The sequence below is a fragment of the Garra rufa genome, chromosome 12, assembly GCF_049309525.1.
Source record: "Garra rufa chromosome 12, GarRuf1.0, whole genome shotgun sequence".
NCBI classification, from domain to species: domain Eukaryota; kingdom Metazoa; phylum Chordata; class Actinopteri; order Cypriniformes; family Cyprinidae; genus Garra; species Garra rufa.
This window is the reverse complement of record NC_133372.1, coordinates 21957203-21975163: the sequence shown is the minus strand read 5'-3', so window position 1 is coordinate 21975163 and position 17961 is coordinate 21957203. Positions and strand designations below refer to the sequence as shown.

General features: G+C 41.8%; 1 protein-coding gene across 1 annotated transcript in view; it reads right to left on the bottom strand.

Moving 5' to 3' along the window:
- The window catches only part of dzip1l (DAZ interacting zinc finger protein 1-like), a 26384-nt gene extending 8868 nt beyond the window's left edge, over window positions 1–17516 (bottom strand). Inside the window, exon 1 of the mRNA XM_073852534.1 lies at window positions 17510–17516. Within this exon, the coding sequence (XP_073708635.1) occupies window positions 17510–17516 (7 nt within the window). The remainder of the gene's footprint in view (window positions 1–17509) is intronic.
- Window positions 17517–17961: the final 445 nt, after the last annotated feature.

The following is a 17961-nucleotide window of genomic DNA, read 5'->3' as shown; positions in this document are numbered from 1 at the left end:
AACAGCAAATTACTTGTTTTACACTAACTTAAGAATGCAATGTACAATTTGCACCAAACTTGACATGATTGCCAACAGTCCTGGCCTGAAGACATCTAAAAGCCAATATTTCGTAATAGCGCTACCTGTTGGTAGCAGGATATGTCATGACTTACACTCAAGCATGCCATGTTCAATCTTCACCAAACTTCATATGTTTGATAAAAGCGCCGGCCTGAACACATCTGCATGCCAATATTCAGTTATAGGCATAGCGCCACCAGCTGGCAGAAGGAAGATTGGCACATATCAATGACTTTGACATCTTCCTCCTACATTTACTGTGTTAATAGCATAGTGCCCACCATTCGCCACCGATCGGCGGTGAGCCCGAGTGCGAGGGCCCTACCATCGCTGCTTGCAGCTTTAATTATTATTATTATTATTCTTCTCCGGAATGAATCGCATTTTTGAGGGCCTAAACATACCCGAAAACTCATGAAACTTTGCACACACATCAAACCTGGCGAAAATGGATGTCTGATATGGGTTTCAGAGATGGGTGTGGCAAAACGGCTCGATAGCGCCACCTTTACACGTTCCGCGGTGTGCGCTTTCAGCTATGATTCACGTACATGCATGAAAATCGGTACACACATGTAGCTCACCAATACCTACAAAAAAGCCTCCTGGGACAAAATCCGAAACCCAACAGGAAGTCGGTTATTATTAATTTTCTTAGCAAAATTTGTGTCATTTTTGCCATTTTCAGGCGTGGTACTTGAACGAACTCCTCCTAGAGATTTACTCCGATCAACAGCAAATTTGGTGAGTCTAATCTAAAGCCCTTTGTGACGTTAAATTGTGAAGATCTAGAGTTTTCATCGAAGGGCGTGTCCGTGGCGGCCTCGCAAATTTCGATGTTTCGCCATGAAAAAGGAAGTTGCTATAACTTAGGCATAAAATGTCCGATCTGTCCCAAACTTCACATGTGTGATAACACTCCTGACCTGATGACATCTACATATCCATATTCAGTTATAGTCATAGCGCCACCTGCTGGCAACAGGAAGTGTCATGCTGTACTCTACAACCAACTCCTCCTAGAGATTTATACAGATCAACACCAAAATCGGTCAGTCTAATATAAAGGCCTTAGTGATGTTAAATTGTGAAGATCTTGAGTTTTCGGTAAAGAGCGTGTCCGTGGCGGCCTGACAAATTTCGAGGTCTCGCCATGGATATAAAACTTGTTATAACTCAGCCATAAAATGTCCGATTTGCCTCAAACTTCACATATTCGATAAGAGTCCTGGCCTGAACACATCTGAAGGCCAATATTCTATTATAATCACAGCGCCACCTGTTGGCAACAGGAAATGACTTGTATCAAACTCCTCCTAGAGATTTAATGATATCAACATTATATTTGGTCAGTCTGATCTAGAGGCCTTAGAGATGTTAAATTGCGAAGATCTTGAGTTTTCGTTAAAGGGCGTGTCCGTGGCGGCGTGACAAAGTTTGATGTTTCGCCATGGACATAGAAGTTGTTATAACTCAGCCATAAAATGTCCGATCTGCCTCAAACTTCACAGGTTTGGTAAGAGTCCTGGCCTGAAGACACCTAAAGGCCAATATTCAGATATTATCATAGCGCCACCTGTTGGCAGCAGGATATATCATATCTTTCACTAACTCAAACATACCAAGGTCAATCTGCACCAAACTTCATATGTTTGATGAAAGTGGTGGCCTGAACACATCTACATGCCAATAATCAGTTATAGGCATAGCGCCACCAGTTGGCAGCAGGAAATTTGGCACATTTAAGTGACTTTGACATATTTCTCCTATTTTTACTGTATTAAAAGCATACTACCCACCATTTGCTGTGTTCCTAAAGCCACCGGTCGGCGGTGAGCCCGTGTGCGAGGGCCCGTTCATCGCTGCTTGCAGCTTTAATTAGGGCCCGAGCACTACAGTGCGAGGACCCTATTGGAATTGCTCCGTTTATTATTCTTCTTCTTCTTCTTCTTCTTCTTCTTCTTCTCCAAAGTGAAAAGTCTTTTTGAGGGCCTAAACATGCCCGAAAACTCACGAAACTTTGCACACGCATCAGACCTGGCGAAAATTTACATCTGATATGGTTTTCAAAAGTGGGTGTGGCAAAATGGCTCGATAGCGCCACCTATAAAATTTCAACGGAGTGCCCCTCGAGCTACGTTTCATGTACATGTACGAAACTCGGTACACATATGTAACACACCAATACCTACAAAAAAGTCTCCTGGTGCAACATCCGAAACCCAACAGGAAGTCCGTTATATTGAATTTCCTGTATGATTTTTGTGCAGTTTTTGCTATTTTCAGGCCTCATACTTTAACGAACTCCTCCTACAGTTTTTATCCGATCATCTTCAAATTTGCTGAGTGTCATCATAAGGCCTTTGCGATGTTAAATTGCGAAGCTTTAGAGTTTTCGTCGAAGGGCGTGTCCGTGGCGGCCGGACAAACTTTGATGTTTCGCCATGAAAAAGGAAGTTGCTATAACTCAGGCATACGATGTCCGATCTGCCTCAAACTTCACATGTTTGATGACAGTCCGGTCCTGAACACACATCAGTGCCCATATTCAGTTATAGTCATAGCGCCACCTGCTGACAACAGGAAATGACATGTTTAACACTGTTACGGACTCCTAGAAACATATTGAAAAGCGTTAACAAGTCTTAAATAGGCTAGCAACATGCTACAAACATGCTAAAACATGCTAGCAACACTTAGCTAAGAGCTAAAGCATGCTATTAATACAAATACAAAAGGAAATTGCTGTAACTCATGTATATAATGTTGAATCTGACCCAAACTTAATATTCAACATGCTACAAAAATAATAAAGCATGCTAGCAACACTTAGCTAATATGTTAAAGCATGCTAATAATACAATGAAATAGGAAGTTACTCTAACTCAGGCATACAATGTCCAATCAGCCCCAAACTTAACATGTTTGATAAGAATCCTGGCCTAAACACACGCCAATGCCCGTATTCAGTTATAGTCATAGCGCCACCAGCTGGTAACAGGAAGCCACATGTTTAATACTGTTGTGGATGCCTAGCAACATTTTAAAAAAATTCAACAACTGTTAAACAGGGTAGCAACATGCTAGAAACATGCTATAACATGTTAGCAACATTTAGCTAAGTGCTAAAGCATACTCTTAATGCAATGAAACAGGAAGTTACTCTAACTCAGGCATGCAATGTCCAATCAGCCCCAAACTTCACATGTTTGATAACAGTCCTGACCTGAAGATATCTACATGCCAATATTCAGTTATAGTCATAGCGCCACCTACTGTCAACAGGAAGTGACATGTTTAACACTGTGACACATTATTAGCAACACACTAAAAAAGCCATTGAGTGCTAAACTAGTTTAAAACGTACCCAAACATGCTAGCAGCACTTACTTAGTGCTAAAGCATGTTGTTAAAGACATAAAACAGGAAGTTACTGTAACTCAGGCATGCAATGTCCAATCAGCCCCAAACTTCACATGTTTGATAAGACTCCTGGCCTGAAGATATATACATGCCCATATTCAGTTATAATCACAGCGCCACCTGCTGACAACAGGAAGTGACATTTAATGGTATTACGGACTCCTAGCAACATATTAAAAAGCGTTAGCAAGTTTTAAATAGGCTAGCATCATGCTAGAATCATGTTAAAACATGCTAGCAACACTTAGCTAAGAGCTAAAGCATGATATTAATACAAAGAAAAATAAGTGTAACTCATGCATACAATGTCCAATCTGACCCAAGCTTAATATGTTTGATAAGAGTCCTGGTCTGAACACAAGCCCATGCCTATATTCAGTTATAGTCATAGTGCCACCTGCTGGCAACAGAAAGTCACATGTTTAATACCGATGTGGATGCCCAGCAACATTTTAAAAATATCAACAAGTGTTAAATAGGGTAGCAACATGCTAGAAACATGTTAGCAACATTTAGCTAAGTGCTAAAGCATACTCTTAATGCAATGAAACAGGAAGTTACTGTAACTCAGGCATGCAATGTCCAATCAGCCCCAAACTTAATATGTTTGATAAGAGTCCTGGCCTGAATACATTTACATGCCAATATTTAGTTATAGTCATAGCGCAACCAGCTGGCAACAGCAAATTACTTGTTTTACACTAACTTAAGAATGCAATGTACAATTTGCACCAAACTTGACATGATTGCCAACAGTCCTGGCCTGAAGACATCTAAAAGCCAATATTTCGTAATAGCGCCACCTGATGGTAGCAGGATATGTCATGACTTACACTCAAGCATGCCATGTTCAATCTTCACCAAACTTCATATGTTTGATAAAAGCGCCGGCCTGAACACATCTGCATGCCAATATTCAGTTATAGGCATAGCGCCACCAGCTGGCAGCAGGAAGATTGGCACATATCAATGACTTTGACATATTCCTCCTACATTTACTGTGTTAATAGCATAGTGCCCACCATTCGCCACCGATCGGCGGTGAGCCCGAGTGCGAGGGCCCTACCATCGCTGCTTGCAGCTTTAATTATTATTATTCTTCTTATCCGGAATGAATCGCATTTTTGAGGGCCTAAACATACCCGAAAACTAACAAAACTTTGCACACACATCAGACCTGGCGAAAATGGACATCTGATATGGGTTGCAGAAGTGGGTGTGGCAAAATGGCTCAATAGCGCCACCTTTACACGTTCCGCGGTGTGCGCATTCAGCTGTGATTATCGTACATGCACAAAAATCGGTACACATATGTAACACACCAATACCTACAAAAAAGCCTCTTGAGATAAAATCCGAAACCCAACAGGAAGTCGGTTATTATTAATTTTCTCAGCAAAATTTGTGTCATTTTTGCCATTTTCAGGTGTCATACTTGAACGAACTCCTCCTAGAGATTTATTCCGATCAACGCCAAATTTGGTGAGTCTAATCTAAAGCCCTTTGTGACGTTAAATTGTGAAGATCTAGAGTTTTCATCGGAGGGCGTGTCCGTGGCGGCCTCGCAAATTTCGATGTTTCGCCATGAAAAAGGAAGTTGCTATAACTTAGGCATAAAATGTCCGATCTGTCCCAAACTTCACATGTGTGATAACACTCCTGACCTGAAGACATCTACATCCCCATATTCAGTTATAGTCATAGCGCCACCTGCTGGCAACAGGAAGTGTCATGTTGTACTCTGCAACAAACTCCTCCTAGAAATTTATACAGATCAACACCAAAATCGGTCAGTCTAATATAAAGGCTTTAGTGATGTTAAATTGCGAAGATCTTGAGTTTTCGTTGAAGGGCGTGTCCGTGGCGGCCTGACAAATTTCGAGTTCTCGCCATGGATATAAAATTTGTTATAACTCAGCCATAAAATGTCCAATTAGCCTCAAACTTCACATATTCGATAAGAGTCCTGGCCTGAACACATCTGAAGGCCAATATTCTATTATAATCACAGCGCCACCTGTTGGCAACAGGAAATGACTTGTATCAAACTCCTCCTAGAGATTTAATGATATCAACATTATATTTGGTCAGTCTGATCTAGAGGCCTTAGAGATGTTAAATTGCGAAGATCTTGAGTTTTCGTCAAAGGGCGTGTCCGTGGTGGCCTGACAAAGTTTGACGTTTCGCCATGGACATAGAAGTTGTTATAACTCAGCCATAAAATGTCTGATCTGCCTCAAACTTCACAGATTTGGTAAGAGTCCTGGCCTGAAGACATCTAAAGGCCAATATTCAAATATTATCATAGCGCCACCTGTTGGCAGCAGGATATATCATATCTTTCACTAACTCAAACATACCAAAGGTCGATCTGCACCAAACGTCATATGTTTGATGAAAGTGCTGGCCTGAACACATCTACATGCCAATAATCAGTTATAGGCATAGCGCCACCAGCTGGCAGCAGGAAGTTTGGCACATTTAAGTGACTTTGATCTATTTTTCCTACATTTACTGTATTAAAAGCATACTGCCCACCATTTGATGTTTTCCTAAAGCCACCGGTCGGCGGTGAGCCCGGGTGCGAGGGCCCGTTCATCGCTGCTTGCAGCTTTAATTCTTCTTCTTCTTCTTCTTCTTCTTCTTCTTCTCCAAAATGAAAAGTCTTTTTGAGGGCCTAAACATGCCCGAAAACTCACGAAACTTTGCACACGCATCAGACCTGGCGAAAATTTACATCTGATATGGTTTTCAAAAGTGGGTGTGGCAAAATGGCTCGATAGCGCCACCTATAAAATTTCAACGGAGTGCCCCTCGAGCTACGTTTCACGTACATGTACGAAACTCGGTACACATATGTAACACACCAATACCTACAAAAAAGTATCCTGGTGCAACATCCGAAACCCAACAGGAAGTCCGTTATATTGAATTTCCTGTACGATTTTTGTGCAGTTTTTGCCATTTTCAGGCCTCGTACTTTAACGAACTCCTCCTACAGTTTTTATCCGATCATCTTCAAATTTGCTGAGTGTCATCATAAGGCCTTTGCGATGTTAAATTGCGAAGCTTTAGAGTTTTCGTCGAAGGGCGTGTCCGTGGCGGCCGGACAAACTTTGATGTTTCGCCATGGAAAAGGAAGTTGCTATTACTCAGGCATACGATGTCCGATCTGCCTCAAACTTCACATGTTTGATGACAGTCCGGTCCTGAACACATGTCAGTGCCCATATTCAGTTATAGTCATAGCGCCACCTGCTGACAACAGGAAATGACATGTTTAACACTGTTACGGACTCCTAGAAACATATTGAAAAGCGTTAACAAGTCTTAAATAGGCTAGCAACATGTTACAAACATGCTAAAACATGCTAGCAACACTTAGCTAAGAGCTAAAGCATGCTATTAATACAAATACAAAAGGAAATTGCTGTAACTCATGTATATAATGTTGAATCTGACCCAAACTTAATATTCAACATGCTACAAAAATAATAAAGCATGCTAGCAACACTTAGCTAATATGCTAAAGCATGCTAATAATACAATGAAACAGGAAGTTACTCTAACTCAGGCATACAATGTCCAATCAGCCCCAAACTTAACATGTTTGATAAGAATCCTGGCCTAAACACACGCCCATGCCCGTATTCAGTTATAGTCATAGCGCCCCCAGCTGGTAACAGGAAGCCACATGTTTAATACTGTTGTGGATGCCTAGCAACATTTTAAAAAAATTCAACAACTGTTAAACAGGGTAGCAACATGCTAGAAACATGCTATAACATGTTAGCAACATTTAGCTAAGTGCTAAAGCATACTCTTAATGCAATGAAACAGGAAGTTACTGTAACTCAGGCATGCAATGTCCAATCAGCCCCAAACTTCACATGTTTGATAACAGTCCTGGCCTGAAGATATCTACATGCCAATATTCAGTTATAGTTATAGCGCCACCTACTGTCAACAGGAAGTGACATGTTTAACACTGTGACACACTATTAGCAACACACAAAAAAAGCCACTGAGTACTAAACTAGTTTAAAACGTACTCAAACATGCTAGCAACACTTACTTAGTGCTAAAGCATGTTGTTAAAGACATAAAACAGGAAGTTACTGTAACTCAGACATGCAATGTCCAATCAGCCCCAAACTTCACGTTTGATAAGACTCCTGGCCTGAAGATATATACATGCCCATATTCAGTTATAGTCACAGCGCCACCTGCTGACAACAGGAAGTGACGTTTAATGGTGTTACGGACTCCTAGCAACATAATAAAAAGCGTCAGCAAGTTTTAAATAGGCTAGCATCATGCTAGAATCATGTTAAAACATGCTAGCAACACTTAGCTGAGAGCTAAAGCATGATATTAATACAAAGAAAAATAAGTGTAACTCATGCATACAATGTCCAATCTGACCCAAGCTTAATATGTTTGATAAGAGTCCTGGTCTGAACACAAGCCCATGCCCATATTCAGTTATAGTGATAGTGCCACCTGCTGGCAACAGGAAGTCACATGTTTAATACTGTTGTGGATGCCAAGCAACATTTTAAAAATATCAACAAGTGTTAAATAGGGTAGCAACATGCTAGAAACATGTTAGCAACATTTAGCTAAGTGCTAAAGCATACTCTTAATGCAATGAAACAGGAAGTTACTGTAACTCATGCATGCAATGTCCAATCAGCCCCAAACTTAATATGTTTGATAAGAGTCTTGGCCTGAATACATTTACATGCCAATATTTAGTTATAGTCATAGCGCCACCAGCTGGCAACAGCAAATTACTTGTTTTACACTAACTTAAGCATGCAATGTACAATTTGCACCAAACTTGACATGTTTGCCAATAGTCCTGGCCTGAAGACATCTAAAAGCCAATATTTTGTAATAGCGCCACCTGTTGGCAGTAGGATATGTCATGACATTCACTCAAGCATGCCATGTTCAAGCTTCACCAAACTTCATATGTTTGATAAAAGCACTGGCCTGAACACATCTGTATGCCAATATTCAGTTATAGGCATAGCGCCACCAGCTGGCAGAAGGAAGATTGGCACATATCAATGACTTTGACATATTCCTCTTACATTTTCTGTGTTAATAGCATAGTGCCCACCATTCGCCACCGATCGGCGGTGAGCCCGAGTGCGAGGGCCCTACCATCGCTGCTTGCAGCTTTAATTGAATTTGTAATACATTGTCAGCACAGCTGTAATTTCCCCAGTTTCATACAATAAAAATCACAGATGAACATGTTTATTTAAAATCAAGTAACATAAGTAATAAAAACAATATCTTAAATATATAGCCTTGTGTTTTATTTTATTTAAAGGAATGTATTTGCATTTTACTTAAAGGGATAGTTAACGAAAATCAAGAACTTCAAAACCAAGTAATCACTATAGGCTAATCATTTTAATTTAATTTCAGTCCTATTGTTATTTTCTTTCTTCTGTGAAACAATAAAGTTATTGTTTTTGTTTTTAAAATCTCATCACCTGAACGCACTGTTCGTACTCTCCTTGCACATGGAATAAAGCTAAGAATGGAATTATAAGTTTTGGATTGTCAGAATACTAGATCAATAGAAAAAAATCTTAAGAATAAAAATCAAAGTACACTTTCATATTATTATCCAATTATTTTGATGACTAAAAAACACAAAATAGACACAATGTTTTTTTAAATAATTAATACATTTTCCAGCATGAATAAAAATCACAAGAACAATACGTAATGTTTCAGATAAATGTTTAATCATTTAATAACAAATTGTAAAATACAATACAAATCAGGAATCTGTAAATTTGATAATTCTCTTTAACTTTTATTTAATTGACAAAAGTACAAAGAAAAGATTTTCAAAGTTTCACTGACCAACTTAAATATATTTTGTAAATATAAACAAATTTTGATTTTGATGGCTACACCACACTAAAATAAGTTGGGACAGAGGCAAAAAAAAGGGGGGGTTATAGAATATCCAAATAAGCTGTTTTGGAACAGTTTGTGAGCAGGGTAAATTAGTAATAGGTAAGGTTATCAGGTTTGGCTCATCAGAAAGCTATATATCAAGTGATGCTGCTGGTTCACTGGGCCAGAGCTCATCTCAGATAGTCAAAGAGACAGTGGAAATGTGTGCTGTGGCCAGATGAGTTCACTGGGAAAAATGGATGTCGAGCTGTCAGTCCCACTGATCGAAGGGAACTCGAAAAATATTAGGCCTAGAAGATTCCTTATCCTGTGTGTCACACCAGGCCAGCAGAGGGAGCCTTGCCCCTCACAGACTGTTGCTGCTCCCTCTGCTGCTTCGCTGGTTACTTCCTGTTTGTCTGCAATAAAAGCCAGCTCAGCACACACACTCACTGCGAAGTATTGATTTGCATTTGCGGACTTTACCAAGCGTTATTCCTTGCTCCCAGGTTTTCCCAGTCTCCTTGTTGTTTTCCTTAGCCATAGTTCTGTTTTTGTTTTCCCAGTCTTAGTCATAGTTTTCTAGTTTCTTGTTTTCATTTCATTGTTTCCTTTGGACTGCCCACCTGGATTTTGACCCACGCTTGTTTATTGGATTACGCTTTTGGATTATCTTTGCTGTTCATGTTTGCTGGTGTTTTCGACCCTGTCTGCCTGTCTACGATCATCATAATAAAGCCTTGCATTTGGATCCTCACTCTTGGTCGTCCCGTTTGTGACAGAATACTTCGCCACACCCGGATCCAGCGGCTTTATTCACCACCAGCATCACAACATGGACCCAGTCGAACAACTTCTGCTCCTCCGTCAAGAAGATCGCCCCATTGAGGAATATGTTCTTCAATTTCGTAAGTTTGCCCTTCAAGTATCATTTTATGATGAAGTGTGGCTGAAGGACTTATTCCGCTTTGGACTCAACAAACCCACTAAATCGCAGTTGCCTGGGGGGGAATTTAAATGTTCAATGGAGGACTTTATGAACTATGCTTTGTTGTTATGTGGCTCCCCGCTTACTGTGGGAGTACTAGAAGAGCCTCAGCTCAAGATGTCTGCTAGCCCAGGGCCACAGCACAAGATATCTGCTAGCTCCAGGCCACAGCACAAGATGGCTGCCATCCCAAAGCCCATTCACAAGATGGCAGCCATTTCAAAGCCTGTTCACAAGACAGTTGTCCTTCCAGAGCCAGTTCACAAGATGGGCACCCTTCAAGAGCCCCTTCACAAGATGGCTGCCTTTCCAGAATCTGCTCTCGGGATGTCTATTCTTCCTGAGTCCGCGTTCAAGATGGTCACCCAATTGAACCCAGCTCACAAGAGATCTACCACCCCCGAACCTGATCACAAGATGGCTGCTGTTCCTGAGACAATTCCCAAGATGGCCGCCCTTCCCGAGTCTGTTCACAAGATGGCCACCGTCCCAAAGCCCGTTCACAAGATGGCTCCCGTTCCTGAGTTCCTGGTCAAGATGGCCGCCACGCCAGAGCCTGCTGCAAAGATGGCTGCCACGCCAGAGCCTGCTGCAAAGATGGCTGCCACGCCAGAGCCTGCTGCAAAGATGGCTGCCACGCCAGAGCCTGCTGCAAAGATGGCCGCCACGCCAGAGCCTGCTGCAAAGATGGCTGCCACGCCAGAGCCTGCTGCAAAGATGGCCGCCACGCCAGAGCCTGCTGCAAAGATGGCCGCCACGCCAGAGCCCGCTGCAAAGATGGCCGCCACGCCAGAGCCTGCCACAAAGATGGTCGCCATGCCAGAACCAGCACCCAGGAGGACCGCCACTCCCAAGCTTGCACACAAAATGGCCCCCACGCCTGAACCTGCACGTAAGATGGTCGCCATAATTGAGTCTGCTATCAACATGGTGGCTACGGCATCAGACTTTCACCACTCCAGGACTTATCAGAGACTCATATCAAGCTTGGAGGACCCACCACTGCTGTCAGCTCGTTCAGTTGATCCCTTACTATCAGCGTCAGCCAAGCCAACGTCTGCTCACCCCACATCAGCCAAGCCAGCGTCTGCTAGCGCCACGTCAACCAAGCCAGCGTCTGCTCACGCCACGTCAACCAAGCCATTGCCTGTGAACGTCATATCTGCTTCTCTCGAACCTGCACCAGCTGCCGTTCCTACCAAGTCAAGTCAAGTTACAGCTGCTGTCCCTGCCGAGTCAAGTCACGTCACAGTCACTGTTCCTGCCAGGACAAGTCACGTCACAGCTGCTGCTCCCGTCAAGCCAAGTAAAGTCGCAGCCGCTGTTCCTGCCAAGTCAGGCCAAGATACAGCTGCTGTTCCTGTCAGGCCAAGTCATGTCGCAGCAGTCGTTCCTTCAGAGCCAAGTCAAGCAGCTGTTCCCTCCGAGCCAAGCCAAGCCACAGCTGTCCCTCTCACGCCAAATCAAGTCACTGCTGCTCCTGTCATGACGAGTCAGGTCATAGCTACTCCTTCACTGCCAAGTCACGTCTCCCCTGAGCATCCAGAGCCTTCACTCCCAAGCCATGCAGAGCCAACGCTCCCAAGCCATGCAGAGCCAACACTCCCAAGCCATGCAGAGCCAACGCTCCCAAGCCATGCAGAGCCAATGCTCCCAAGTCACGCAGAGCCAACGCTCCCAAGCCCCACACCCACTGACCCGGAGGGCATTCCTCTGCCCACTGCGTTACCTGTTATGGCAATCGCCATTTTGAGTGTGTGGGCTGCACACTGCGCCCCAGTGGCCTCTTCTGCCCATGAGTCTGCCCACAAGTTTGCTCTGGAGACCTCATCTACAGGCATGTCTGCTGCGCCTATACCTCTTTCGGAGGTGGCGTACATAGCGGAACTTCACGCTCTGCCCGCTCCGCCAAGGCTTCACGCCCTGCCCGCTCCGCCAAGGCTTCACGCACTGCCCGCTCCGCCAAGGCTTCACGCTCTGACCGCTCCGCCAAGGCTTCACGCTCTGCCCGCTCCGCCAAGGCCTCACGCTCTGCCCGCTCCGCCAAGGCCTCACGCTCTGCCCGCTCCGCCAAGGCTTTACGCTCTGCCCGCTCCGCCAAGGCTTCACGCTCTGCCCGCTCAGCCAAGGCTTCACGCTCTGCCCGCATCGCCTGTGCTCCCTGCTCTGCCAGCACCGCCAGGGTTCCCTGCTATATCTGCTCCGCCAAGACTCCTTGCTCTACCTGCTCCGCCAAGGTTCCTTGCTCTGCCTGTTCCGCCAAGACTCCTTGCTCTGCCTGCTCCGCCAAGGTCCCTTGCTCTGTCTGCTCCGCCAAAATTCCCTGCCCTGCCTGCTCCGCCAAGGTTCCTTGCTCTGTCTGCTCCGCCAAGACTCCCTACTCTGCCTGCACCGCCTAGGCTCCCTGTCATCTCTGTCTTGGCGTTTGGGGCCGTTCCAGAAGTCTCTGTCTGCCCAGGAACTGCCACGAAAGTCGTTCCTAAAGTTCTCGTCTGCCTGGTCACGGCTATGGAGGCCACGTTCTCCCATGAACTCTCTACCTCTCTCCTTGCTCTGTCCGCCTCCTCTATCTCTGTTCTCCCCAGGTCCCAGTCCATGATGCGGCCTCCTGCTCCGCCCTGGAGGGCTCCTGCGCCTCCTGCCCCGCCCTGGAGGGCTCCTGCGCCTCCTGCTCCGCCCTGGAGGGCTCCTAAGCCTCTTGCTCCACCTCGGAGGACTGCTCTGCCTCCAGCTCTGCTCTGGAGGGCGTTTGCCCAACCCGTTCTGCCTCAGTCTCCTGGGCCCCCCACCGCTCCCCTGGACTGTTTCTTCCTGTTTGTTTTTTGGAGCGTCTGGAAGCCGCTCCTTGGGGGGGGGCTATGTCACACCAGGCCAGCAGAGGGAGCCTTGCCCCTCACAGACTGTTGCTGCTCCCTCTGCTGCTTCGCTGGTTACTTCCTGTTTGTCTGCAATAAAAGCCAGCTCAGCACACACACTCACTGCGAAGTATTGATTTGCATTTGCGGACTTTACCAAGCGTTATTCCTTGCTCCCAGGTTTTCCCAGTCTCCTTGTTGTTTTCCTTAGCCATAGTTCTGTTTTTGTTTTCCCAGTCTTAGTCATAGTTTTCTAGTTTCTTGTTTTCATTTCATTGTTTCCTTTGGACTGCCCACCTGGATTTTGACCCACGCTTGTTTATTGGATTACGCTTTTGGATTATCTTTGCTGTTCATGTTTGCTGGTGTTTTCGACCCTATCTGCCTGTCTACGATCATCATAATAAAGCCTTGCATTTGGATCCTCACTCTTGGTCGTCCCGTTTGTGACACTGTGGCTCCATCTAGTGGACAACATCAATATCACCGCCTTCATCTTTCAGTTAAAATGGCTGATTAGCGTCCCAAACATGATAAATTCGTGAAACTAAAGCCGACACGCTACAGGACTGTCATGAATGGAATTTGGTCTTGACGACGGATAGTGCCCAGTAGGTCTGGGTCTGTTCATGGCAAAAAAAAGTGTCAGACTGTGTCTAAAGACAATAATCTTAGAATCCAATAACCAGTCATTACCATTCGTTTTCACAAAGATTTTTTAAATATTTAATATTTGTCACTGATACCAAGTGCAGCTATAGCGGAGAAGTGTTCCCTGTCATATATCATTCAGCATTAATTTTGTAATTTTATCAAACGTTTTTCTTGATAGGAAAAATCTCTATTGTTGTGATTTATTTCTTGGCTTTTTCAATTCATAAGTTTACGCTGCAAATTTAAATAGTTTCTTTTTTATGCAGTCAATAGCCTAAATTATGTCAGTGATTCTCTCATTTTTAAAGATGATCAAGTATTATTTTATTTCGATCGGCAGTCTAACACAAGTAAAAAAAAAAAACTTATTGCCCCATCTATTGAATACAGGCTAATTCCTTAATTTTTAACTTCTTAAAAGGAGGTTGCTAGTATCCTTATATTTTGGATTTGGATACACAGCAGACGAATTTCAAGAATTTAGTTTTTTTATTATTATTATTATTTATTTATTTAGTCCTTAAATGGATTGATGCATGAACAAATAATTTTATTTCATCATATTCGTGATTTATTAATTTATGTAAGCTTCGTTTTGAAGTAGGCTATTCGTTATGAAGAAAATTCGTTAGGCTGGCATAAAGTTCATTTAATAGTCTTCATAATACATTTTATTTGTTTTTTTTTTATTATACTGCAGATCAAAATAAAATAATTTTAGATGCTCTTTAAAAATGAGAATCACTGACATAATTTAGGCTACTTTTTTGACTGGGGAAAAACGATTTAAATTATTATTACTATTTGTTTTGTTCTTTAATGGATTCTATTATTGACTTGAAATCGTGTTACATGTGAATGGTCTACATGTATATTATTGCTCAAATAAATGTTTTTAAAAACGTGCTAGAAATGTTATAATTAAGAGAATTTAACATAGACCTACGCATTTTAAAAGACATGATAAAATGTGTCTACTCATAATTACAAAAAGAAAAAGAAGCATCGGACTTAATGCAAAACATAATATAACAGCTAAACAGTTCATGAAATATCATTATCACATAGGGATGTAACGGTATTGTAAATACCGTCGTACCGCAATAGCAAATTTTTTCGATACTACCGTGGTCGCATGACTCGATAAAACCACAGTTCTTCTAAGAAAAGTTTGCTCAGGCGAATGGAGCGAACGGGAGGTAGCGGGAACTACAATTCCCATCAGCCCAGGTGTGGCCGTCATCCTTTGCGGTCTGTTGCCCGCCCCCCTTGAACGTCAAGTTCATTTGATTTTCAATATAGCGCCAGATCACAATAGAAGTCATTTAAGGTTATCTTTCCTATAGAACAGGTCTATACATTGTTCTTTTATTAAACAAACTAAATTGCCTTATGTTATTTATCTTATTTACACGAAGGCATGTCATTTCTGTCTCTACACTGTCACGCGTTTACAATGTCTCCTCCGCGAAAACACGGACTGGATCGCGGACTCCATTCATAAAAACGGAATTTACTATAGGGCGAAATGCCACGGAATTTGTCGATTATTGGATTAATAAATCAAAAGTTGGTCTGTCACTTAATTCAAATCGCGATATGGACTAGTGTCTGTGAAAACTGAAATGGAGAAAGACCGTTTTAATATGAATCCTGCATGTTCCGTTTGCCTCTGTGTGTATGAATGGAGGAGACACGTTTTTTTTTTTTTTTTACTACACTCATACTGAAGCACGCGTGACGCTCACGCTTATTTTTGGCCTTTGCATCTCACATGAACAGATAACTCAGTCTCCAAAGCTGCTGTGAGTGTCACTTTTACCGTTTCATTTGAGAAAACTATCATATCATACTACGGTATACACAGAAACTTTCCGGCAACCTGTCCAAATAAAAGTACGGTTTAACATGTAACAGAACAATATTAGTCTTGTATTACTTTTGTACAGTATAATGTAGGTGTGCATATATTCCTATTTAAATAATTTACATAAAACAATATGATAAAAAATAAATATTACAACAAGATTAACCACTTAATTGTAGAACAAAAATACTACAATTATTATTTAAACGTTTTAAACTGAATATAATTTTTCTTCCATGTATTGATTTTAACAGTAAACCTCTGTTTGTTTGCCAAAAATTAAAAGGGTTCATTTTTCATTTGATTAAAAATAAATGTTTATTCTTTCATTTGATTATCAGAAAAATAAAAACACACAAGAAAAAAAAAAAAAAGCGAAAGATTGTGGAGCCCTATTGTTCAAAATGTTAAAACAGAGTTTTGGACTTATTTTTCCACTGAAATGAATGTTTTCGTTACTACACAAAGTAGGCTAAAGTACTGCGAAAAAAAGTAACGTGGTTACATGGTTTAATAATTTTTTGTTATTAAAATTGAAAAATTGAAGTTCCTGTTTAAAAGTTTACAGATAGATGGCTAATTCGTATGGCATTGATATGTTCAGTGTTCATGTAAACTGTTTAATAAACACTTCTGGCACTTTTTTCGAGTCTCTTCATTAGTTTTATTTTTCCTGTAAATGATTCAATAAATACCGTACCGTGTCATTCATACCGAGGTATTACCGTACCGTGAAGTTTTGATACCGTTACATCCCTATTATCACATCATCATCATCATCATCATACATGAAATAGACTTTATTACACGGACTGACAGCGACGGAAAGGTAGACTGAGCCTTCGTCTTCTTCTGAAAAGGCATTAAAAATTCGCCATACTTTAATACTTAATATAAACAAAGCACGACGTATTGCACACCGCAACAACTTTCCAATATGCGCGCCACTGACGTCACCGTCTGTGCTTCCAGGTCAGAGAGCAACTGTCCATCAAAAGCTCATTAGCCAATCAGAGTAGATCGCTGTTAAGCCCGCCCCCACGAGAGGTTTGTGCCAAAACAGCAAACGAAAATTTGCGAAGCGTAAGCGAAAGCTGTAGCAACGCATTCAGAATCCATGATTCACGAAAACGATTATTTGAAAATCATTAACAAAGAATGAATCATATTTGAAGAGCATGTTAAATTCGTGCGACTGAGTTCATATTTTCATTGTGTTTTTTTTCTTTTGCAGTGGCATATTTTTGATCGTTTCTTGGAAAGTTACGTTCAGTTTTATAAAGTTACGTTCAGTTTTATAGGCACAAAAATAATCCCATAATTCATGAGGAAAAAAATAATAATAAAAAAAACCAACAGATTAAATTATTTTACTTAATTTCGTTTCTTTAATAAACTTAATAATAGTATCATATGTAGCTTTTTCCTTTAGTATACCTATTATAGAAAAATCTTTATGCTCAGCTTTAATTAGTGACTGAATAAAATTACGTCTTTCATTGTTGTATTTCCTGCAGTGAAGTAGTACATGTTCAACTGTCTCTTGCTGACTACAGTGATTACATTCCCCTGTTGGGTGCTTGCCAATTTTAAACAATTCAATCCTGTGTGACCTATTCTCAGACGGGTTATAATATTCTCTTCATTTCTGTTCCTGCTCTCTCTCCTCCCAGCACCAACTTGTTGTTGAATATTATATAAGTGTCTTCCTGTTTCAATACCTTCCCAGTGTACCTGCCATACCGATTGTGCATATTTCCTAATGAACACTTTAGCTTCTGCTTTACTTAATGGAACTTGTAAATCTATCTGCTTTAATTTTAAAGATTGTTTAGCCAAAACATCTACCTTCTCATTACCTACTACACCAACATGAGCAGGAACCCAAATAAATTGAATCGATATACCCATAAGCTTTATGTTATACAATTTATGGAATATTTCATTAATTATATCCATCCTAAAAGATGATCTGCCAGATTTTATGCTTTCCAGTGTTGAGTAGCTATCAGATGTTATTCATTCGCTTTTCTTCTGTCCACATGCAAATTAGCCATGTGCCACAAGCGCGGCAAGGACGGAGTAGCCTATCTGTACGCGAGGAAACTCCCACATCACGCAACAAAGCAACATGACTTCAAGTTCATCTTGGTTACAGTTTGTTTCTGAATGAAGATATGCTGTGA